The sequence below is a fragment of the Brienomyrus brachyistius genome, chromosome 8, assembly GCF_023856365.1.
Source record: "Brienomyrus brachyistius isolate T26 chromosome 8, BBRACH_0.4, whole genome shotgun sequence".
Taxonomy (NCBI): domain Eukaryota; kingdom Metazoa; phylum Chordata; class Actinopteri; order Osteoglossiformes; family Mormyridae; genus Brienomyrus; species Brienomyrus brachyistius.
Window position 1 is genome coordinate 26,576,865 of NC_064540.1, and position 26,272 is coordinate 26,603,136.

The 26,272-nt window shown below is 42.8% G+C and overlaps 1 protein-coding gene across 2 annotated transcripts; it reads right to left on the reverse strand.

Annotated features, from left to right (window-relative positions):
- kdm5ba (lysine (K)-specific demethylase 5Ba) lies at positions 1–26,272 on the reverse strand. Of its 2 annotated transcripts, none has more exons than XM_049022162.1 (28): positions 25,935–26,272; positions 19,651–19,728; positions 19,366–19,488; positions 18,666–18,836; positions 17,991–18,047; positions 16,682–16,816; positions 16,026–16,119; positions 15,551–15,660; positions 14,745–14,903; positions 14,233–14,352; positions 13,727–13,885; positions 13,045–13,226; positions 12,482–12,644; positions 12,093–12,212; positions 11,805–11,999; positions 10,859–11,040; positions 10,424–10,548; positions 9,839–9,989; positions 8,303–8,417; positions 6,766–7,121; positions 4,964–5,102; positions 4,709–4,888; positions 4,433–4,591; positions 2,869–3,312; positions 2,681–2,774; positions 1,861–2,030; positions 1,240–1,512; positions 1–966 (listed from the first exon to the last, which is right to left on the reverse strand). In XM_049022162.1, exons 1-28 carry the CDS (start codon positions 26,085–26,087, stop codon positions 829–831), a joined length of 4,545 nt encoding a protein of 1,514 aa, XP_048878119.1. In that variant the 5' UTR covers positions 26,088–26,272; the 3' UTR covers positions 1–828. The 2 variants fall into 2 exon arrangements, with proteins under 2 accessions (XP_048878119.1, XP_048878118.1); XM_049022161.1 differs by having other exon boundaries at positions 15,551–15,732.

The window sequence follows — 26,272 nt, forward strand, 5'->3', positions numbered from 1 at the left end:
TGAGAACAAAGGGTTTTATTCCACAATATAAACCGCAACATCTGAAAACAAGCTCCCTTTTCCAATCCCCCAACCCTCCCCCTTTGAAGAAAAGAAGTCAAAGTACAGCTGTGGCAGTTCCTTTACAAAGTCCCCTCTGCCTGCTACATTGCTAGACCATCACTTTGATCCTACAGTCTAATAGTGAGCTTTCTGTACATCAACCATGGCTACAGCACCAACACACTGTTCTGAAGAGATTAAGCCACTGAACTCCCAAGTAGTTCAGTTATTGCTCAGATAAATAAATCTAACCTACAAAAAAAGAACTTTATATTATTCAGATGCTTGTACTAAACAGTGGGTTTCCAAAAAATAGCTCTCTTTTCTTTCCATTTAATTTTTTTGGTGAAAAACTTATTCCCCTGCACCCAGCATCTCCAGTTTGTCATGCAGGAAAGTCCCAGAGGAAGGGGGGAGCCTGGTTCTTCAGAAGGTGCTTGATTAGTCCTCTGTTGCGCCAACGGGATGGAAACCCCTGCAGCTCAGGCCACATCCCGGTACTCTTAGACAACCACAAACAGTTCATAGGATGGATGGGAGGGGGGGGGGGGGAAATGAAAACATACAAAAAAAAAGACCAAAGAGTCTTAACAGTTCTGGAAAAGTATCCCATAAGGAGGAAGTAGCACCATTGTCAGACGGGAAGGGGTACGGGGTACATGGGTTAGGCCAACAGACAGCACACTGGAACCCTGTTACACACCCCCAGTCAAGGCTCTCAAAGAAGCCAGTTGTCCGTGCCCTCCCACAGTCTTCTTCCAAATGTTTTTCTTTTTTCTTCTCTTATCATTTCCTCCCATGGCCATCTTTTACAGTACAGTTGACACAAATGTAGTCCTCCTTCTCTGCCAGCTCGGGGGACACCCCCACACACACCTGGTGGAACCACTGGTTGCAGCTGCCATCACACTGGACCCAGTCCACCTGAGAGACAGACCACATGTCCATCATTTAACAGCACTCCACACACAACAGGAACCTTCACATAAATCCCTGCTCTGTGCACATGCATATTAGGAGACATTAATTCAATTCCCACACATTTAACACATTCCCACTGCTGTCCAGTTTTAGCTACCCCTTCTGCAGAATGGTTAATGTCTGAATACAAAGGTTAGTGTTCAGCATGTTCCAAATTAGTTTCATGCTAATATATGGGTCACTCTTGTAGCAGTGGGTGTAGGTGAAGGGGCCAACCTCATCTCCTTCAGGCTGCTGGCAGTCCTCTGCTGGGCACAGAGCCATGTCCTCCTCAGAGTCTTCTGAGGGGGATGGGTCCGAAGTCAGAGAAGGGGAGCTTGGGGCAGCCTTGCTGTCCCGAATCTTGTTCTTGTTTAGCTTCATCTTCTTCTTCTGGGGCTTCTTGGCCCGGCATCGGCTTCCCCCATCCATACCATCCCTCTCAAGGCGCCGTTTGGCCTTCCTGTCTGTACTGCTCACTGCCTCCCTCTTAAGACTGCAGTGTCCATCCTGTGGGAGACAAAACCATGTCACCAAAAGATTGTCGCCACAGTTCTTTAATACACTGTTTGGGATACACAAATTTCTACTTCAGCTATAACCCCAAACCCCATGTACTAAAACCTGAAACAGAAATTTGGATTGTAATGGCACGAACGCTGATGCCTTAATTATTAAGGGACAGCTCTTACATATTCAGCAAGATCTCATGGCTTAGGCTTCCTGACAGGGTGGCCCAGTAATGAAAGCCGTAGATGAGCCAGTTTCTGAAGAAGCACCATCATAAAGCTTGGGTGCATATAGGCAATAGACCGTCAACATTGATGAAGCATCTAGCTTCGGAGCTCCAGGACTTGCCTCGTTCTGTGCCTGGCCCCGTCCCTGAGCATGGTGCTTCTGTGTGGTGCCATCAGCTGCTTGAGCAGAAAGTCGGTGCAGCAAGACATGGTACAGCTTCTGGGTCTCGGGCAGGGTCACCTGGAGCAGCAGGCCCTCAACCATCAACTGCTCCAGTTCACTGCTCAGGCCTGCAGAGAACATGCAGTCAGTGAGCTTGACTTATAACTCAATCTATTATCTACATACAGGCGTAAAAATTTGTCTGGACGCCATACTACATGGGCGTTTCCTCATGCCCACATTTTGAAAAGCAGATTTTTACCCCTAAAATATTATTAAATCTGTACAAATTTGCATATCCTTCTTTAATAAATGTGTCAGACATTAAACTGTGAAAAGTACCACCATACCTCTTGTCTTTTTACCTCATCCACAATATCTCCTCTTTTATAAAGGTGTTGTGGCTGCTGAGCTGTACCTTGCTTCACCACTACGTCAGTGCTTATTGCTTCTGCTAACCAAATTTAATAAACATAAGGATATGCCAAATTTATACAGATTACTTTAATGCATCAGATTACACCTCTCAATATTTTACATGTATTACTAATCTGCTTATCAAATTGTGGCCATAAGTAAACACCCACATAGTACCGAAAAGCTGGCATCCAAACAAATTTTTGCACCAGTCAAAAGCCCCGGTGATTATTGCACATGTGCACATATCATGATTATATCTTGATGTGATATTGTGCAGCCCTAATTTTAATAATCTTTAACTTGTGAGAACAGGAATTCACACTGTGATGCTGTTTAACATGTGAAAAGCAGTACTGACCCTGCAGGGGAATGCATCGTTGTTCTATGTAGAAAGCTGCCTGAGACTGGCCAGAACCGTTCCACTCCTGAGATGGACTTGAACCGCAAAAAGCCTACAAGAACCACATGCACTCCGGTCAACATACTAGAGCAAACATGTGGGTCTGCTAGCAGGCAAAAATTAAGTCATTAGCAATGAAGACCCACCTTTGCACAGGGGGAGGCGCTAGCACGCTCCAGCGCTACTGGAAGCTTCAAGGCAGCAGAGACCTGCTGCACACGGTGCTGCCAGCGCACAGTGCGTTCAATCAGGTAGCGCAGCGCATCGCCCTCAGGCAGTCGCACGCGCAGTCGCTGTAGCGACGCCAGCAGTGGAAGCACGCGGTCCAGGGGTGGCCTCTCCGAACACCGGCACAGCGGGCACAGCCAGGGCTGGGAGCCACGCGGGTCCACGGGGCCCGGCACACAGCCGCTGTGGAAGAGGTCCCGGCAGAGCTCGCACTGCAGCATGGCCCCCACAGGTGCATCCGGGCACATGCAGAACTGTAACCCTTTCCAGTCTTTTGTGAGCAGCAGCTTGGACTCGTTAAATGCCCGCATGGAGTAGAGCATCTCCATCTCCTTTAGCCGTACCTCACCCAGCGTCGCCATCTGTTGAAGGAGTTCCACACTTCTTACACGCAACACTCCTCCACAGAACAGACATTAGCTAAATGCATAGCAGATGCTTTTTACTAAAGATGACAATACAATATTGCCTCTTGGGTGAAGCTGGGTGAGCACTATGGCTCAGGGGTAAAGGGCAGCTCTCATAACATCCAACCCTTCAGATCTGATTCCATAACAATGCACCCAGCTACTCAAAACAGCACTAATCCTTTGGTATCTTAACTGGAGTAATGTGCCCAAACCTACATACATACAACTATAGACTGCAACACAGACAGGCTAGAGGTTACATTACACAAATAATAACATAATGTACATTTAAAACAACCTTGCTCTTCCATCACTTATTTGTGGAAGCACTTTGTCTCTCTCAGTATGTTCCTATCAGTTGTCTGTACATCTTTTTTGGAGCAATTATTTTGGATCCACGGAATTTATTAGTCAGACTGTAATATTAGGGTCTCCCTCCTTGTCCCATTTAGTAAATCATTGTGCTGCTGGGGTCTACCAAAATGACTGTTTGTTCTAAGCGTCTGAGTGACCAAAGCCATCTGTCATTTCCATCAGTCATATGCCTCGCCTTAAACTCCATTCAACACTCACATTTAGATTTTCTGCAGTGGCTTACAATCTTTGCACGAAATTAGCTTGTATTACTGTCGATGGATTAACCCACTCAAATCTCATACATAAATTTTTCATTGCAATATCACTGCTAGCCATATAAATCGAGCCAAGCATGAAAAAGCAACCTGATCTGGTTTAGTCTTCATACAGTATGATTATCACTCAGAGACTTCATACTTATTGACATGATCAGCAATTAATTTAGTGACTTTCCCTTGAACTGGGATTCTGTTCTACTATAAACATAATTGGTGGAAATTTCCTAATTTGGTGATAGTAACTTGTGGTTTAATGCTGAACATTTTCATTTCACCTTTATAGCTCAATAGATTTTGGGTTAATATCTTTGCTGCTTTGTCTAGACATTAAATCCATTATTATTCCATGCTCTCAAACTCAAATAGAAACAACATAGTCAAATGCAGGCTTGCTGCATTCACCACACTCCTTCCAGAGAGATAATGCTCCAACTCACAGCTGAGGCAGAGTCCTTGCTGTCAGACAGGGCCCTCTCTACGTCGCTCAGGCTGTCCAGCTTCACTGTTTTTTTCTTGCTGCATTGCACCATGTCCTTCGCTTTCTTGCTTTTCGGTTTCTGTCCTGCTGCGCTCGCTTCACACCTGGGACACAGCACCTGACCAACACACAAAGCCAAGAGTCACCACTTCATTCAGGCAGAAATACGGCGGCCAGGGACCCAAAAGCCAGGCGCCGTATCAAAGGGGAGCTTGGGCCACGTGCTGGGCCGTACCTCCAGCAGCGTGAAGGGCGAGTTCTTCATCAGGAAGGTTTTAGCCGCACACTCCTTCCAGGCCTGCACCTCAGAAACCAGCGCCTCCAACCGAGGGAGAGGGTCCAGGTGGATGGGAATAGATCGACCCCTTGACACCAACTCAGACAGTGTGTCTAGCACTGGGATTCGCCCACCAAGCTGAAAGGGCAAGATTTGTGTTAGTTGACAATCGGGTCTTTATGAGTTTACACAAAATTTTGGGGGGTAGCTCACCTGAAGACCTTCAGCATCCTGCAGCCACTCCTTGGCCCTGCTGACTGCATCCTTCAGCAGCAAACAGTTGGGAAGGTAGGCGGGGATATTCTCCACCTCCTGCAGTGCGGCCTCCAGTGTCTCCAACGAATGGCGAGGCCTGGAAGAAGTGAGGGAGAGGTGTAGCACCTCAATATATGCACAGTCTCCCTTTGGATTATGGTTTTCCATGCGTATGTGAACAATACTACAAGTTAATATCTTTTTAAGTCATTCATCCATCCCCTAAACCCAGACAGTCCATGCGCTTGCTTCCACCCAGCTCCTGCCATGTGGACTGTCTGCGGGGCCCCGAGGACCGCATTGGGAAACACTACTCTAACCGCTTACCACACTTAGGGTGTCAAACAGTCAAAATAAATCCTACTTCCTTTGGAAGCACCAAACTTTTTACAGATTTACATTGTGATTTCCCAGTTTTTTTGTGGCTCACGAAAAGCTGACTTACGGTTTCCTTCCCCTGGCCTCTCCCTAAAGACCCCATGCACAAGAAGTGCAGATGCAGCACTAACCTCGATTCTCCCCTTCCACCTTACTCGCAGTTTTTGTTTTGACAATCACACTGCACTTAAACACACAGGCTTGTTTGTAGCTCCGCAGCCTAGCCGTGCTCCATGCGGTGTCGCATTTGGACAACCCACCCCTGACAAACCACTAGAGTCAGATCCTGTTAATCTCAGAGGAAGCACCTTTGGACCCTGGACACAAACCGTGCATATCCCTTACTGTGCACCGACGGCAGATTAACTGTTTAAGCAACTTTTTCATAAGACTTTCATAAGAATCACCCTAGTATCCTCCGCTATGCAAAACATGCTTTGTTGTGTTATGCTAACAAAACCATGACATAAACCTTGATCTTTTTCCTCCAGAGTAATGTAAAGGCTGACACTGTGCCATCAATTTTTTTTTTTTTAATTTTAAATATTTTTAGTGAAGGGAACAATATATTTAGCTAGACCTTAAACACAAAACTAACCATTTTACAAAATGAATAATTGTGAATCATTAATGATTGGGCTCCCTTTTTATTTCTCTGACTAGCATCAGGTTCTGCCAAACACATAGGTGAGTTCTGTCTCATTCTGGACTATGCAAACTGCTTATTTCTACTGGCTTTCAAAGAGCACAAATGGCCTTTATCAAGCAAGTAAAACTGCATCCTTGGTCACCATGCACAGTGTCACCATGGAATGCTGCAGAGAACAGGATTTATGGAAAATCCTTATCTCTTAAGCCACTTGGAAAGCGGCTTTAGCTGACGAGGATTTACAACTCAGTTGTGAGCATGAGTCATTATACGTAACAGATCACTTTCTGAATCTTGCAATGCAGTATGTCGCTAATCGTGTCTCAATGTTTGGTTATTTATACATGTACACTTCTGAATAAACAGATAATTTTATCATTTGTTTTAGTCCACTCCAGTCACAGGGCACAATTTTCTAGCATTTTCAAACAGATCTGAAAAGCAGCTCCAAACAAAGAGGCCAAAGAAATTCTGCATACAGCTCATTAGATGCTGCTATATGTATATAGTATTGAGAATTAAGGCACTGAGAAATAAGATCTGGGTTATAAAATAACAGACAACAAGCATAATAAATGAATATGTATGTAGGTCATTCCACCCATCCATTCATCCAACCACGCCAGGGCTGTACAGGTTGGGATTCAATCACAAAAAGGTTATTTCATCCGTTAAATAGCAAGACAAAAACAAGCACCAAAGGTCTGCGTAAAGCCATGAGGGTGGCTCTAACCTGGCCTTGACAAGACTGCGCGCCTGGTCCTCCCAGTGCTCAGAGACAGTGAGCAGCTCCTGTAGCCGCGCCATGGCCTTCTCCACAGAGGCGTGGGGAGGGAGGCCCACACCCTGGTCAATGAGCCGCCGCATGGCATCCAGCGAGAGGCTAGCAGGCTGGGCGCCGGCCCCACGCACAGCTTCCAGCCAGCGCGCCTGCTCCAGCCGCTCACGCAGCATGGGCACCTCGGGAAGGGCCACATCCAGCTCGCCGCTGCTGTCCAGCAGGCCTTGGATCTCGGCGGCGCTGGGCACCTCTTCGGCCAGCACCTTTTCGCTGTGCTGCTGGAAATCCTCCACTTTGTTCAGGAGCTCCTACCACGAAAACAGCATAGTGTTAGCCCTCAAAAACAGTGTTTTAGAAGTTGACAATCGGGTCTTTATGTGGTCCTCGGTTCCTCAGTGACACAATATGAGAAGATACTTTAACAGTATCAACTGGCATGTCCAAATTTGTTATTCCATTAGTACTATCAAATGGATCATTCCATTATAAAACAGTCTGCCCCACCCTTCCCTCACCTCAGGACTCCACTTCAGTGTTTTCATTCAAAAATGCAAATGCAACATGAAGGATTGTTTACCACTTCACAATCTGCAGACCACACACATGTGCTTTGTTTGGCACGACAAACTTTACTGTTAACTGGCTTCTCATTCGCACAACCATGACTACATAGTTCCCCCTGAAGAAGGGGGCTGCCATCCCAGCCATACCAGAATATGGGTCCCCCCAGCACCAATACCATCTTGTTCACAACAAACTGTATGTTTTGAACTCCCGCTGTGGCTGGAAACCTCAGGAGCAGCGTGTTCAGTTCGGTCAAGATCAGAGGGCCAATTTAGATTATTCTATACCAAGCTATTATTCTCTTGTTCATCAAACCGTTTCCCATAAGCACAGAAGTGTTTCACAACAGGATGAGCATGACCACTCACTGTTTTTTGTATTCATTGACATTCACCTTGCTCTACAGGGGGCAGAGTGAACTGAAATTCTGCCAGAAAACAAACACCCCACTATAACCGAGATGTCAGAATGGTTCACCATAGGAAACTAGCATTCAAGGTGGTAGCATCTTTCGGCAAGCACCACATATGCATTGTCTGCTACCTGAGAACATGGAAATGCATGACTCATCTGACCATATGACATTTTCCACTGTTCAGTAGCTCCATGCCTGCGTTCTTTACAGCAGTTTGCTCACAACAGTATGTATTTAGGTGTAGTACGTTGTTTATGGGCTGCAGACGGCCCACGGTATCTCTGCTGGTGAGAGATCAGCAAGCAGAGCAGCTCCTGCCAAACCTGTCCCAGCAATCACCTCTCTAAAAGTCACATATAGAAACACCACCTGCTAATATCCTGACAGTATCTTGAATGCATGTTTTCCCAACGTTTCCATCAGAATACTTGTTACCTGCGCTTCTGCTGCACTCAGTAACACGGGCAAACACTCACTATAGGGCTTCTCCTTACTCATCAGACCCCTTACCTTCAGCAATGGTGCCTGGTGGATGCTGCAGGGCAGGTTGTATAGCTGCCTGACGAAGGACTTCAGCTCTTCCACAGTCAGCTGATTTTGGGATTTACCCCCACCGGAGCGGAACCTAACAAAGACACATGGGTTTCTCTCCTGTGATCATTCATAGCAATAGTTCATACGGGGGGGTTGATGGAAAGGAAGACTGATTAATCACAAAAAATATTGTGGCACAACTGACAATTGCAATGTCTATAATGAAATCAGTGTTATGCTGTGTTTAGCATCGTCGAGAAGAACTGGCACCTTTTGATGTATCATGCTTTTATTTCCCTAGAGATACCAATTCTGTGCTTCACACTATTGGAAAAGGTTATTGGGCTCTTCCTGTTTTCATACAGAACATGGTGGAAGAATTTCCCCCTTTAATACACAGCCAACCCTCGTCTTGTGTTGATATTTGGTTCCTGAATTCCCCCGCTGTCCAAAATCTGCATGTGTTCAAGTTCCTTATAAAAAACGGCTTAGTACTTTGCAGTTAACTTGTGCCCCATCTTCTCGTATACTTTAAATCACGCATAGATTACTCATTATACCCTAATACAATGCAAATAGTTATTCTACTGTATTGTTTAGGGAATAATAAGTTTGTATGTCTGTGAGAGAAGCAAACAATCATCGTAAGCCGAAGAAAGTTGTGTGTCGTGTACCATACTAACAACTTTATAGTTTCGTTTTCCACTTTGTTTTTTTAAAGCCATTTTCTTATGCAAATGGTGAACACAAAACAAGCACGATAAGCACCGGTGGCGCAACACATGGCACGTGCCAACTAAAATTATGTTTCTAGAGCTTTCTTGAATTTTTTTTAAATATCTTTGATCCATACTATTGAAACCCACATAAGTTGAGGGTCAGCTGTGTGTGTGTGAGATATATATGTCACACACACACACACACACACACACACACACACACACACACACACACACACACACTTGTTACAATGTTCATAAATGTGCCCTTGGGAGGTAAAGTGGGGTATCCCACATTTTTGACCCCTACCCCATTTTTATTGAATATTTTCAATTGGATAAGTTGTTATTATCCAAGTCATACATCTGTGCTACCTATGATATTATATCAATTGTAGGGTATAGGCACACTGGTTTTTTAAAAAAAAAAAAATTTTGGACCTCATTTTCTCAAAACTTTGTTTTTGTGGGATAGCCCACTTTAGGGCCCATACTTTTAGTACATACACACATTTTACAGATTATTTCAACCTTCCTCAAACCTACGTCTCCGGCTAAAGCATTTCTAAATTCAGTTTACTCGTGTGTCCAAACATTTACAAGATGCATTGGCCTATTTCCATAACATGTTGAAGGACACAAGCCTATTAGCCTGTCACCTTTATTATGTAATTTACATTGTAAGTTCACAACAAATTTAAGTTTTCAGCAGAGGTTATGCTCCGGCAGCATAATCAGTAATGTGTTACACTTCCTACTCAGCTGTAAGTCAGGATTATGCAGGGTCATATACCTGGTCTTCCGCTTGCCATTGAGCAGCTGCTGGGCCACAGAAGAACACTTCTCAGCATCCTGGGTCACTAGGCGCAGTTGCCTCAGCAGGTCATTGTCAGAGAAGGCCTTCGCTTCGGACTCCTCAATCAGGGCACGGAATTCCGCCAGGCCTGGCCATCGCGAGAGCAAAATTACACAAACGTTGCTGATATTAGGAGAACGGGATCAGAGAATCGCAGCTTTTTAGTCATAGCCCAACAGATGACAACATACAAATGTTATATTACTCTTGTTAAGGGAATAGTGCGATTTATTTATCGGAGTTAGAACACAGAATTACTTAAAAGGAAGTGATCTTTAACAACTGCACTATTTTGGGATTAAGTCTTTGGGTACCAAAAGTGGGCCAAAATACTTCACGACTAAAACATCAAGCACAAAGACGATAAATTATCCAAAATGCAGAAGCCTTATTGGACCTCTTAATAGAACTGAGTGCAAGGACACTTGATGAACACTGATGGGCTAAAGAAACAGACAGTCCAAGATCAGGCTGGTTACTTTAAAAAATGACTTGGTTTCAAATGGTAACTCGTTTACTCACTTTTTTTTTTGTCCAATTTGGCCTCCAGTATCTCGGTTACATGGGACGCCCAATCATTATAGGATTCAGCACGCAGAGCAATGGCCTTCATCATAGGATACAGGTCATCCAGTGTATATTTATAGCTGTTGGTTGGGGAGGAGCAGGAATGGATGATTAGGAAGAAATCAATCCTCTATTCTCCAAAAACGTCACAAAATAAATCTAACATTTCCAGAAAGACAAGTCAATACACAAGATTTGGGTTTGTCTGTGTTTTGACTGAAATATTGCTCTCTTTATAACGTTCTGTTAAAAACAAAATAGTTCCTTGTGAAGATTTGCTACAAGAGTCATCTGAGGACTGCCGTGGACACATTTTAAGCCCAACTTGAACAAGCCGCAACAGCCTAAGAAAGCAGTAGCTTCATGTGCACCATCGATGTCCAAACTTACTGCAGGGTGTAGCAATTGACAGGGCAGGAGCAGAGGTCCTGGACATGGTGGAGGCACACTAAGGCCCCATGGCTGCAGGGGCAGGTAAGTGCAGACAGGTAGCAGGTGGTTCGGCACCTGGCACACTGGCGCTCTTCATCTGGCAAGAGATCGTACTGGGCTGGCTGGCTGTTCACTACACCCTGGGGAACAGCACACAGACAACAAGCTTTGTACATTAGCAATAATTTCGGCATGTCATCCCTGAGGAGCCATGGTGAAGCCAGACATACAGAGAACCTAATGGCCATGTTTGTTCTTTCTTAATTTTTCAACTAATAGTATGACACGATAACCATGCCGTAAAAGCTTATACCTAATGAACTAGCTAAAAATTCTCTAATTGAGTGCACTCTGAGCATACAGTCATCTCAATATGTACTTTGAGTTAAGATGACATTAATAAAAAGTGAGGAATAATGAGTGCATAATTAATAAAAAAGTAAGCAATGTGAAAGCTTCAACAATGAACACTATTATTATATAAACAACATCCAACACAAGTATTACCTAATTTCCCTTTGTGACCTTGTATTCTTGAATCCACACCAGCTTTAAAGTACATCTCAGGCTTGACATTATCTATACTCCTTATGAGTTTGTATAATTGAATCATATTCCTGCACCACACCCCCCAGTCAACCAGTGCTCAAGGCAGAGAACTTGCTGTGGTGTTATGATTATTGCAAAGGGGTGGTTCTATCGCCAACAGTTAATCATAAAATAATGTGACATTTCTCACTCTGTGTGACTTGCATGGCCACTAGAAGCCTGTGCCTTATTTGGAGGGCGACGGGACTCGAATGTCACGCCACGGGTGTGCATAAAAAAAGCTGTCGCTTCCAGCTGTGACGTTCTTGTTTAGGCAAGCGAGGATGTGGCAGAGCGCTTAGCTCGCTTCGCTCACCATCTTACGGATGTTCTCTCTCAGCTCCCTCTCCTCCCGAATCATGATGGCCATGTCTTTCTGCACAGCTGAAGCCAGGACTACATCCAGAGTATCAGCCTTACACGCCATCTTGCAGACCATCTCGTCGTGAGAAAAGACACAGTAGCGGTGGAGCATGCGGTAGTGGTCCACACACTGCCGTCCAAGAGGCATCTGTTTAAATAAGGGCATTGTTATTAAAGATGAAGCAGCTGGTCTAACCTGAAAGAAAGGCGGAAAAGGCTGTGAAAGCGGGTGACAACTCACCCAGTCCACAGTGCAGAAGTTGACGGCCTCAGCGAAGTTGAAACCCTGGTTAAAGCCGCTGTGGTAGGCTCTGGGGAAGGTGATGACAAACTCGCCAGCACACTGATTGGTGCGATAAATCTAGAAGAGAAATGGGAGGCTTTAGCCAAACTCTGAAGCTACATAACAGTTCGAGATGAATTACTCAATTCTTCAAAAAGGTCTGTACTGAAGAATCGTTTAAAAGGTATAGTTAACCCCTGAACACATCCAGCAGTGCCAGTTCAAATTTTGAGCCAATTTGCAATTACCAATTCAATACGTAGCTGTTCACAAGCTGTTGCAAAGAGCAGCACCTCAGAGGGACCGGGGCTGGGCTGAACGTTGCTCTGACCTAAGAGGACACTTACTGGAACTCCGTAGGCCATCAGGATGTTGGGGTTCATTATAGTGACCAGCTGGTGGAGTAAATCAGGCTGAGACTCAAAGAGCTCAGGTGCCAGTTTCTTCATCACCTCCTCCAGCTGTTCAGCTGCATACCCTGGGGCACCATACCATGTCTTTGGCTCTCCCCTGAGATGAGCAGCAAAAACATAAATATTTATTATACTCAACTATAATGAGCCCTATGATTCAAAGTCCAGTTCTGCTATTAGTCATATAATATGCAGCAACATAAAAGCACCTATTGAAGTAAATTTTAGCCAAGGTGTCTGTTGCAGTACTGCTTCCTAGTGAAGCACATGCAATATCAATAAATACTTATCAAAAACCCTGACTGTTAGGAGATTAAATATAGACAACAGCAAATGACCAAAACATGCCTTCCAATTAGCAAGCTGAAGTCACTGGAACTTGGCCCATAATCACACTTCAGTTTTGCCAACTGCACCTGACACAAAAGCATCCAAAAACAGTGGCCAGCTCAGTAGCAGCAAGTTCCATCTCGATGTACAGCAAGCGGCCCACGCACCAGTGCAGGTAGTTGATAGAATAGCTCCAGTGGTCCTCGATGTGCCAGCAGAAGGAGGAGAAGCACATGCCCACGTAGAGCCAGGGTAGCTTCATCCCACAGATGTCGGCTGTGACGTGTGTCAGCACCGAGGGGTCCATCACCGGCATGTTGTTCAAGTTCCAGCCACTGTTCAGGTAATCCTGAGCAAGAAAGATTTTTTCAGTATTAATACATTGGATTTCAAAAGATGCTATTCAGGGCTTGATTTACTCATCTAGGTTCATTTAATTCTAACAATTATTCAAAATCAGAAAACGCTAGGTGTGTGACCAGACGGAACAATACCAGATGTCTCAATGAAGGGTTTGATGAATGTTAACAAGCTCCAAGAATTTAACAATAAGTTCAATATACTGTTTAGCACCAAACCCCTTTACAACATAAATTTTATATGGACAATAACCAATAAGCAACCCTATGTGAGATGTAATATAAATACTGGCCTGACCATCTGATCTGGAAGGAGCTCAGTATTTGGCTACAACCGCCAATTAACATAAATAAACCTCATTTAACAAATTTTTCGGCTGCCAGCTTGGCTGCCCATTTGGCAAAATAATCAGCGTGATGTGCACGCTGTAGCCTTGCTGCAATCACGACCGGAAACTGACAGACTAGGACCAGACAGCAGCACACCGACCTCATCCTCTGGTGCCAGCTTGAATTTGCCGTTTTTGATGGGAAATCCACTGCCAAACTCCTTAGAGGCAATGTCAGCGCCGTACTCCACAGTGACATCCTCCTCGATGGTGCTTACCAGCCGCCAGAACTCCTTTTCAACCAGCTCTGTGGGAACCATCTAAGAGGAGACACACAGATGCGCGCACACACAATGATGCATCAAGCACAGTTCCCACCAGATTCTGACACATACAAGTTTGCTTGTAAAGGCCTTATTTATTCAGCTGCAGTTCAGGTATATATCCATTTATCCATTTATAAAAGCGCTTATCCAAATCAGGAAGATTTCACTTACAGGCTGTAATCGTTAAACATCTGACGACATCTGATGTTATTGTGTATTCAGAAAACACATTAGTATAAATTAAAAACATTTAAGTACTACGTGTTCGAAAACTAGCCAGAGCACTGGTTTTAGTACCACCGCGTTAGACCAGTGTCTAGTAATTAGGACCCAACACTTACGTGAACAGGCATGTTAAAATAATCTGACTTGAAGGAGTCCGCCATGTCACCAAAGGTTCGGAGTGTATAGTCTCTGCACGCCTGCTCAAAGCCAAAGGCTTCCTGAGGCCTGCTGCACTCCTGCGGCAAAAACAGAATGTGCAGATCAATCACCAAACAGCATCCAGAGGACCCCTCCCTCCCTGCATGCAAGGTTGATCATTAGAAGGTTTGGTTGGTGCAAAATAAATCCTCCTTATTTAAGAGGAATATCCAAAAGACAATAATTCTTTGTAAATGAATTGCTGCACGTGACAGTTTGAAGAATGTGTGATGATGAGGATGATAATGATGACAGTTTACTAAGGTAACTGACATTGGCACATAATTTAACTCGTGCTTGCAGACTAAAGCAGGTAAGGGGAGAAGGTGCGAGTCATTTCTCTAGTCTTCATGATACGGTTTAAATACATGGATCCATGCTTAGTAAGTGGGTGATAATTTGTGTGATAGAGGAGACTGTTTTTCAGAACCTGAGCCAGACACTTGGGGCATCTCCAGTCCCCTTTGGGAACATCGTGGAGGGGAGGGATCAGGCAGAAGGTGTGGTAGCTGTCATCGCAGCCGTCGCACAGCAGGAGGCGGTCCTCGTCGCTGCCACTGCCACACACTAGACAGACATACAAGTCCACCTGGTACAGGAGGGAAAACAGAAAGGTCAGACATTTATAGATGGCAGATCTGTGGCAGCGCCTGCACGAGGCAGCCAGAGACACAGCCCCCAAAGATACGCTGACCACATCCTCAAACTGAAGGCGCTCTTTCGACAACCATACACACACTTTTTATAGAAACAGAGGCTGCCTCAAGCAGCCCAGTTTAATTGTCATCAACGTATGTCTTTTGTTCGTCCTTTTTTGTGTTCCCCTCTCGTAATACTGACAGCTGGAAACAACTGCCCCACCCTGAAGGTTTCACAACAGGAAAGCTAGAGACCTTATTTGAAAGAAAAAGAAAAAAAACAATACACTTGCGTTTGGGGGCCTATTAAAAACACGCCACCTCATCCTGAAATCATCTCTTGGGACTCTGGAGCAGCTGTACACCAAGGCACAGCAATATCAAACAGCTCTTGTTATTAAACACTGCAGCATTTCAGCCCACTCCATGATGAAGCAAAACATACTGTGTATTTTAGCATACACAGAATGACAAGCCAGAGTCTTGCAGTATCAGTCATGGTTGTGGGAGTGTTTTAAAGAGCATCGTGTTACCTCTAAAGGAAACTGCCTTGTCCTAGTTAATAAACTTAAACAAGGATGACGTGCTGTACACTTACTATGCTCATTGCAGGGACATTCTTCTTGTATCGGGCTTTGGCTTTTTCCACCTCGCTCATCACCGACCTGCCTTCAGGCTCCTGCTTCACCTGGACAGGAACCTCTTTCTCTGATGAAGATACGAACTTTTTTAAGCCACAGGACCAGCTCGTCTGGCCCAATGCATCCCTTTGGGGTGGATCTAAAGATAGAGCAAAAACAACATCATTTCCATTCTGTAATCGGGCGCTACATTGGACATCTAAGCAGAACAAAATGTGCAAATATTTTTTTTAAAACAATGATGTCATGCAAATCGTCATCTACTTATGGATAAGCCACAAACAGATCTGACAATCTCAGTATTCACATCTAAAAAACATCTATCTATAATACTACTGGCCTCACTAGCTTTGAAAACTGGAGTATATGCTCGGCTCTATAAACGTCCACATGCAAAAATCTTCAACTATTCAGGGCAGCTGCAGGACTCACCTGGTTCAGGCTTCGCCACAAAGGAGCCCATTCTTCTCCTCAGGTTGGGCCGGTTCTCACAGGGCTCGCCTGGTTCCTTCTTCACACCACCCCCCTGTGTGTAAGAGCGGCATACTGGTCAGCCTCAACACAGAGGCAGCTTTAGATGTCGGAAGCCTCAAAAGAGCCAAAGAACCTTACAGAGGACTGATACCAAGTAAACAGGTGCCACCACTTTAAAAGAAGCATTTTATTTATATGTACGAGGTGCTCAATTATACCCAACAATGACCAAGAAGTCTGCTGGCTCCTGTTGTGACAAAAACCAGAACATCTCGGGTTCTCCAGCAATTAACTGCTATGTTCACCGCAGCATCATGCGTCAAAGCAAATCACTGCAGGCCGCAAACCTCCAACTTATATACTTCTATCCAAGGTAAAATATTATGCACCTCCCCCTTTCCTCTAGGGAAAATTTTATATATTTATATTGCATATAAAATTATATTATTATATATATATCCCCCTCTGTCTGATTCCCAACCTAGTCCTGAGGGACCCCGAACTGTCCACGTTTTTGCTCCCTCCCTCCCTCATATGTGGTTTTTTTATACATACACACATATACACATACACACACACACATATATATATACATATATACAAGGAGTATCCACCTCAGTTCTCATGCGCTTGGCCCGTCGGGCAGGAGTGCAGGTTTCCGCAGGCTGGACTGACTGCCGCTGAGCCAGATCATGTGGCTTGTATTCTTTGTCCTTGGCATCATTGGTCAGAGTGGGCTTCTGGACACACTGCAATGAGAGATGCGATGTTTCATATTGGCACTACAGTTAATATGATTCCATTTTAACAGTTCGCCTTAAAGCTAGTTTCCCCCTCCTGCGTCTCAGAAAACATCCAAGCATTGTTTGATCGGTCAGATAGACTAAAAAGGCGGAACAGTCTTGCATACATGACGGACTGAGATCAGGAACAGAGCGCATGTAAGAGAGCAGAAGAGGGCCAGTTTTAGCAGGGTGTAGGAGGGCCCGGTTGCAGCAGTAATTTCTCTTCTGAAAGGCTGGGGTGATACATTATGCTTTCATATGAAGTCAGGGCAGATACCCCTACACATTTTTTAAGATCAATATACAAATAAGTATCCTAAAACAAGACCTATAAAAGGATTATGAAATAGTAAACATGAAGAACTCAATAGAGAGGTGGGGACATAAGCTACTTCACAGGCCTATTCCTTACACAGAAATGAACTAGAACTAATCCTTAAGTAATTACATATAATGATCAAGTTTTACAATGTAACACTTCTGAAGCTGAGAGAAATATCATAAAACTGAATTATCAATTCAGTTGAATTTTGAGCTAAATGGAGTCACACTGAATGTCACCCTAAGATCAATAAAATACATTGTATCTTAATGCCATATCCTAAGCAGAAAAGTAGGAGTTGTGTGACCCACTGGGTAAATGAACTGAACTGTCCTGAACTGTGGGTAGAGGGTCTTAAAACAGTCCCAAACACAGAGCACATGTCTAGATAACAGCAGAGCTCAGAAAGAGTGTGCTAGCCAGCTGATCTGGAAACATGAGTTAGGTCTTGTTAACCAGAGGCATGATTCTGGAGAATGATTAATGTTGTGCAATTGAATTTCGCAGCAGCAACAGCATCAAGACATGCATGATTCAAAGGATTAACTGAGTTGTTAGCACAAAATAACACAGAAAATTAAAACCAGTTGCAAGACCCTTGCATGCAACTAAAGGAGGACATATATACACATTGACAGCTCACCAAGTGCAATAACCAAAAAAGTAATACATAGATAACATCTTCACTTAGACAAAAGTACCTTTGTATCAATATACTTTAAAAAAATCTTTAATCCACAATTTCAGTTATCACTCAGCTTACTGAACCTGTGAAACATATGCTGAGATCTTCTGGCTTAACAGGGATGGACGTACCTTTTCCAGATTTGGATCCGCCACTAAACGCATCAGTTTGGAAGTAAGCCCTGGTGCCTAATGCAAGTGAAACAAGCTTGGAAAGTTACATAACCAAGGGCAACCTCTAGGGCAGAGGTTACCGTCACAGAGCCAGTGTTAAAATTTTTATTTTTTTTTAAATTCAGTTTTATCCTGAATTATTAACTTCCATCTTTTTATTTACATTCACAAAATACATGCGTCAGAAAACTAAATTCCAGCTTGCTATTCTCTGATTTCACTGTCTATATGCCCAGCAAAGCAGCAGTTGGCAGGTTTCTTTATATACAAACATTTCTGGCATCATTTGAAGATTGCAATGCAAAAAGCACCAATGGCATCAAAAAAAATTAATTACAATAAATAACAATTATCTTGGAAGCAGCCACAACAGTGTTTTGTTTATATATGTACACAGCCCCTCCAGCCCGCCCTTGCGATGTGAAAGAAGGACAGGCTTGCTGGAGTCACCACAAACCCATCTTTAGGTCTCAACAGGCAGCGAGACACCCAGAGCAAGCCGAGCAGAGCACCATCTGCCAGCTCAACAGGCCAAGCCGCCCTGATAGGAGCGACAGAGAGGGGGCAGAGGCAGGGGGAAGTTGATGGGAGGGAAAAAAGGATTTTGAAGCCCCTCAGGTACAAGTAACTCACCAGAAGGTTGGATCCACTCTGAAACAAGTTGTACGGATAAAGAATTCTTTCATAGTGGGCCCGCAGGTGAGAGCCCACGGCTTTGCCAGGAGCAAAGCCCATCTTCAGGGCTATCTTGGTCCAGCGCCTTTCTCGGCAGACTGTGTCAAAGCCACCTTCATCGATGACCAACTGGAAACCGCAAAAAAGCAGGCGTCAGGCAGTAGCGGTGGTACAGCCATGGACTGATACCATGAATCACCAATATTAGGCCAAAATAGTCTTGTAGTCTAAAAGAAATGTTAAGTCATATACAATTATTGGTTTTCTTCAGCCAGCTCACTGAAAATTATTTTTTTAGTTGAAGGTTCAGGTCCCTGCACATACATAAATATTTATTTCTAGACTCTTGCACTACCTCCACTTACTGCCTGTTTTGCACACCACAGATATTTATGATTATTAATCATAGTATTAGACTTATGTCCATTTTTCCCTTCCACAATCTGGGACTAGGTAATAGTGCAGTTCACTGCACATTGTACTCAGTATAATTGTGTATGTGACAAACAAAACCATAGTTTCAAGTTTCCAAGTTTTGTTAGCAACAGCTACAAGCTACTGTGGGGTCAGAGCAAAACACTGGATCAGGAAGACATTCCAAATCCGTATTAATATAGTAGGAATGCAATTGTTAAGCATCAAAAATAGATTTCCATACTTTGTTCAGTTGGTACAGATCCAGAATCTTCCGTTCAACATGCGGGATTTTCAGGGTACACCCCTGTAGCTCCCAGAATTTTGCAATCTGATCCAAGAAGTTGAGCTTGACCCTAGTCTGAGCCTTAGAAAAGAGAGACAAAACCATGGTTATAAGACAAGAATATTATAAGACAAAGGGTTTGACAAAAAGGTATTTAAAAATGAAATTAATCAAAAACAAAACAAAAAAAACATTCAGCATTCTTCAGCATTCCACAAGAGGGAAAACAGAATGGAAACATACCTCGAGTTCATTGAGCCGCTGGATGCGAGGAGTGAAGTGCAGTCTGTCAACATCACAAGCAAATGGAGGCTGCCAGTCCTGTTGGGCCCACAAACAGAGGCATATGAGGAAGACAGGCCCCAAGGGTCCAAACATTAGCCTTCACATTTTAAAAGCAATATTTAAAAACACCTATCCAAAGCGACATTCAAACAAAGACATACAAGCAGACAAAACACGTTATACATCTGACTTGTCTGAAATTAAATGTTTCCCTGAAATGAATCATGAAGAGACAAAATATCTCCTAGTCTGACTCCATTTAATATATTTTCGTTTTGGTATTGAGACTACTAGACATGAAACTAGCAACACCAAGGTTTTGGCAGTTTAAGCGTTCGACTAAGCTCGTCATGCCAAACACTGCATGAGGAATCCTGACCACTGCACAGGTGTGAAAGTACAGCAATACTCTACAGTGCGCCAAGATTAAGCAGCAGCTCAGGAAACAGTCATATGCACATAACATGGACAATAACTGTAGAAGTCCACATTCTGTCAAAATCAGTCACTATATTTAACTGAATTTTTACTTTAGAAAAAGGGTTGTATTAGATGTGCCAGATAGTCACTCACGCAAGTAAACTGAAGTGGGTCACTGCCAGCACAGATCAAATCATTGTCGGGTGAACATCATATTAACTAATGGAATGAATACAGATTGTCTGTACTGCTGTACAGTTATCACTGGCCTATACTCATGGCTAACAAACTGTAAAAACTGTCAAATGAAAATCTTTCTTTGGTGCTGTGCGGCATTAACAGAATACAGACTTCACTGCCTTCAGCTACGCAACGATTCCGTGTCTGAATGTGAAATATGTGAGTGATGCAATAAGCGACACCCTTGGTGAACAGGACTCCTGCAGAAATTTGATTAATATCTCACAGGTAAAAGACCATTACGTAACTATTACTCTGTGAGACATATTCCGCTCCAAGCTTCTTTACAGCAAATAGGTTTCCTGTCAATAAAAAGCAACCCAAAATCCAGGCAACATACCATCGGTGTTGTATAATTACTTATTGCCTTAATGTAGTAGCATTACGCCTCCATAACTGCATTGCAATGTGTGACACGCCTGTCGCCAATGGGACAAGAGATAAATGATTCAGAGCCAAGCAGTCAACTCTTCTAACAGACAAATGCCACGAGATCAGCCTTGGGGATCGATTTGAATACCACCTCCTAATTTCTGACTTTGGCAACAGAAGACAAGGTCTCCCGTGAACCGCAGAAATCAGCAGAGCACTTAGATAAGTGAAGGTCAAATGTTTCAGTGCAGCACATGCCCCCACCATCTTCACTCATGGAGCTACAGAAATAATCATATAAGGAAAATTTCAGCTCCATTAAACACTCTGAGCATTAGAGGAACAGGAAACACAACATGTTTGAAAGCCCCACTAGCACATAGTTTGACCCACTGGCCCATGTACAAGGTGATCAGTGGACAACCACAACTCTGCCATACCAAGTAACATTTTTAAACTACATTGAGAAAAAAAACACGAACATACCAACGGGGGGGGGGGGGGCTAGGGGGGTACTCATCTTTATATTAATGTTCTTCATTAGTCCTCATGCTCAAATAAAAGATTACTAGCATGACCACCAATCTAAAAGGAGCCAAGGTTACAGAGAAGGGGTTATGAAGGCATTGAAGACACAGGGCAGTCCATGTGAAACTGGATATCGAGCTTTCCACATACAGTAAGGTAGAAAGGTAGATCCTTAGTTTCCAACCAAGCCAGAGGGGTTAACCAAGAATAACAGATCTATTTCCTATAAGTGCTGTTTTTCTAGAACCCAAAAAAGAGAGTTAGTATTAATTCATTTAAAAATCCAGCTGATAGAAAGAATAAAACTTTAAAAACTTATTAGCCTTGAAAAAAAAATTAATTCTAATTTGCTGCTCATTCAGAAACCTGACAGTTTGTGGAAATACATTATTACTGATAATAGGCAAAAATTATCCCATAGTCTTCAAATTACAATTTAATTGCTGAATGACATCATGTCGAAATGGAACTGAATAGCAACATAGTTTTAAATCCTGTGCATGCCACAAGGCCTGTTGATACTGCTTAAAATCATGGAAAAACCTATACATATTTGCAAGAGTGCATCAGAGATTAGGAAACATTGCAGGTCTGTGCCTACATCTTACAGCATTGCACTACAGACAGTCTGTGGTCAGCAGTGGAAACAAACCAAACCAAAACTTCACAGGAGCCACTAACAAAACAAAAATGAATGCGCTAAGCCAATAGTACTGCAGAAACTTTCACTAGGCAGAACATTACAATCTACAACCAGCTTAAAATTTGTTCGAGTTTACCCAGCAAAAACTTAAACTTTACATGTCATACAAAAAAAAATCTGCACTCTCAAATCATAAATTTACAATATATCAATGGCAAACTGAATTCTCCCTGACCACTGAGGCAATTTACTTTTTGGTCATATGACACAAGACATGGAGCCTGCTTTAAGGCAGATTTATACTTATGCATATAATTTATGCTGCAGTCTGATGCCTGCAGTCAGATTTCGGGGGAGGTGCACATCTGGCTATGGCATAGGCTACGGTGTAGGGTATGAGGCTACCCCACACCAACAGCATAGATTCTACACAGAAGTATAAATCGGCCTTCACTCTAAAACACCACTAAGAGATCAGACTGGAGTGACACAGTGAGAGGGAAGTACATTAAGGCTTCTACACCTACAAATGTAGAGTTAACCTCCTTCAGCAATGTGACACCATGAAATGCAAAAAGACCATCAGCCTGCAAGATTCCATAAGCAATTTACTATAAATACAATATTCTTTATAGAAACCTTGGACCCAAATTCAAATTAAAATTTTTTATCATATGTCCAGAGATTAAAAATGTCAAAGTCAAATGAATATCATATATAGAAGTACTTCTACATTTTTCAAAAATAACCTAACTACAGCTGTCGAAAACTTCCTTACCCCCCCCCCCCCTCCACAAAAGGTGACTCATTAAGCTACTCGAGAACAAAAGAATCTATCAGCTAAAACAAATGCATCCATGCAGATCAACATATATGACTAAATATGATGGCTACACCTTGTTAGTCAAAGTCACAAAAGGCTATGAATGCAGTTCTAACAAATATGCAAATAATGTTCTTTCAAAGGAGGAATATATTGTATGGTTTGTTCAACTGAAGTATGGCAGAGGCCATCTATAAAATTGTCTTCAGTTAAAATGTTTTGTCCATTATTTCATTTATAATTTAGCATGCGGTCATGGATACATACAATTAATCCAGATTAAAATCCAAAGAAGTAATGCACCTCCATGCAAAAAGCACCAAGCTCTGCTAGCTAAATCTAAACCACAGGGCTATAGAAATGCATTTGAGACATGGATGAAACACCAACATAGCATCTAGGTAGCAGTATCACTTATTACATTCTATGGTGAACTACTTACTTATGTCTAATACATGTTTACTATTATTGCATAACACAAGGATCCAGGCAGTAGCAGGATATACAGTTTGTTAGATAATGTATAATAAAAATCCAGTATGTCAGTATAAAGCTAACGCTTTCCAAGTACCTGCATTGAAAATAAGAACGTCTCAAATGTCAGAAAGCAGATTACAAATATTTGCTGGTGATGCAAATGAATACCGGTCACCACCGATTCTGGCCCACCTTCACACATGCTGTATGAACACCTGAGGACCAAAAACAAATTTCGGCTTTCCCTTCAGCATACTAGCAGTAAATTAAACACACAACACTTCTATATGCTACATACTTAGTGACAACAAATCATGTTCGATTCTATACTTTGTTTGAATCAAACAACTCAAATTTAAGTCTTAAGTCAAGGCAGGCAGCTAAGAGTGATGTGTTGAAAAGCAGTAACAACCTTTAACCCATATTTTTGTGATATACAGGAAAATAACAATTCGTTAACATCCTCATACCGTTTGAACCAGACATTTTGATGACCTAATGCTATACTTCCTTCATAACATGCTTGATGCAGACATGTGCATGAATTATTTATTTTTTTACAGTGGCCATGTTTGTAAGCATTTCACCAGTTCTACCTTCACTCAAAGCAACATTACTGCTTTTAAGTACTTGCTCACAAGTCTTGTTCGGCAGAATAAGTTAAAAGTAGAGGTAAATAAACCTCAACGTATATCCCTAGTCCTACCACTGTAACGTCAATATGAACTCACAAAATGGCCAGATGGAACAGTCCACACGGCTCCTGCTTACCACAAAGCCAACATGGAGGACAACACCCAAGAAAGGGGCCTGTGTGGTGGCTGTCTTCAACATTAACTTTATGTACTTTACTTTAAGTCTAAATCTCGACACTATATGAGAATACACTATACTCAGTCACACCAACCCGCTTTTATTTAACAAAAAACGTTACCAAAGCTGAAATCACTCAACTAGCGTGCGATTTGAAAAAACAAAACAAAAAAAACAAAAACAAAAAGCAAGTCCATGTTAAGGTTACGGGTTAGCACGTGACCGTAACTGTTAATCTGTGTATGGCTTTCTTCAAAAATGTATAAATATAAATGCGATCTAACCATTTAATTATTTAAAACACCAAATACCAGCCACATGAAATGCGGCAGGAAATTATATAGGCACGTTCTTCGTTTATGATTTTTTGGTATTGATATACATATTTTATTTAGCAAAAGGAATTTAATTGTTTTTATTTACCATTTTTTTGTTCGTATTTTCAATACGCATACGTAAAATTGATACGGATCGGTAGTTAGCTATGGGTAGCTTTTACACTCAACTTTTTGCAATCTTAAAGACAAACCGCACAAAAGCAGTAACGTAACGTGCATAAAACGTCGAATAAGTGGTCAAAGAAACGGACTAGCCACAAAAAAATATGAACGTGAAATACGTGTTCTGTAGGGAGACTGTGTGTATGGGGGGGGGTTTATCTGACAAAAAAATGTAGTGTGAATGTAGAAAATGTCGAAGGTTAATCTTGGAAAAGGAAGTGACTCAAAATAATCGAGTTTCAATAATCACAAGTAAAAATTAATGCCATGAACCCCATTAAACACAGCTCACTACAATTGTGGGTCTTCGAAGACAGTCTGCCATTATGCAGAGTGACGAATTATCGGCTAAACCTCTTGATGTTAGCGAGCGACCGGCGCTTATATAACACAAAACTGTTTTGCCTCCACTGCTTTACTCCGACCTTAAGTACATACACACACATATATGTATATAAAAAACAGTCGGCTCTCCGACAGGACACGCCATGCTAGTCTAGATAACTATTCCTCCACTTCTTGTTTTTGCAAACACTTGACTCGCCTTCGAATGAATACACCCCCTCCCCCTTTCCCAAGTCTAATTGTATATTATTGTTTAATATAGCTGGTCAGCTCTGGACGTCCGCACAACCTATATTAGTTAAATAGTTAATGGTCAATTAAATTGGGTGCAGGTGACAAATGATGGTGATGAAGAGGCAAGGACGATTGTCTTCCTACTAGTATGGTTAGTCAGTCACCACAAAACGAGGTTGGCCAAATAATCGGATCCCCATAAACTGCAGCTTTATTCCAAAGATCTGGACCACAGAGTTTTTTTTATTGTTTGTGACAGTGCCGGATCATTTAATGTAGTAACGCTTTTTGCGTTTATGTTGTGTTTTTTACGTCCTCGGGACATCGAGGGGAGGGTATGGACAAAAGTTGCAGCCATCTACTTAGAGATAACATAGCCAGGCTTCTCCTGTTCAGAAATCAGTTTAACGGAAAAAAACATCAATATATATCCATATAGCTATATAAAATATACTGAAGTATTCTTCTATCCTGAAACGCTTTTTTTGTCGGACTAAACCAAACCCTTCACATCTAAACATTACAAACAGTTCTTTGAATAAACTAGTAAGAGTGAGAGCGTTTATTAAACAATCTTTATTTTTTAAAAGAATCGCAAGTTGTATGTGCCTTGCCATCGGAGGTAAAGGTGACTTTAACGGAACCATTACGGAGCCGTTACGGATATAGCCGGCTAGGTAGCTAGGTAGTTCAAACGAGTCTTGCAACAACTTACGGCCGAGCCGCCATATTGAAAACTTTACGGTTATAAAAAGTGTTTAATTGCTTAAAAGACACAGGCGAAGAAATTCACCATTCCGGAAATTTTTCATTCTGGCCTCTCCGGGACCCCTGCGTCGGCACTCACCGGCGGCGGGCGGACCTTACAGATGCCCGTTTTCTCAGCGATAGGCCGTATCTTGTTGATAAAGGCAAAAGGGTCGGCAAATTCCTCCCAGCTAGGCTCGAAGACTGGACACTCCGGCGGTGGAATGAACTCGTCGGGCCGAGGCTGGGTCATCGTGGTGGTCCAGTTCCAATGCGAGGAAGAAGGAGGGTCGAAACCGGGTTAGCCGGTGCTGGTTTCGGCTCCGTATGTTCCGAATCTCTCTGTCTACTCCTCTAACACGCCAAACTGCTTCCCTTTAACTCACACAATCAGCATCAACGTTCGGTCTCTCCAAGCGCGCACACACAGTGAGAGGA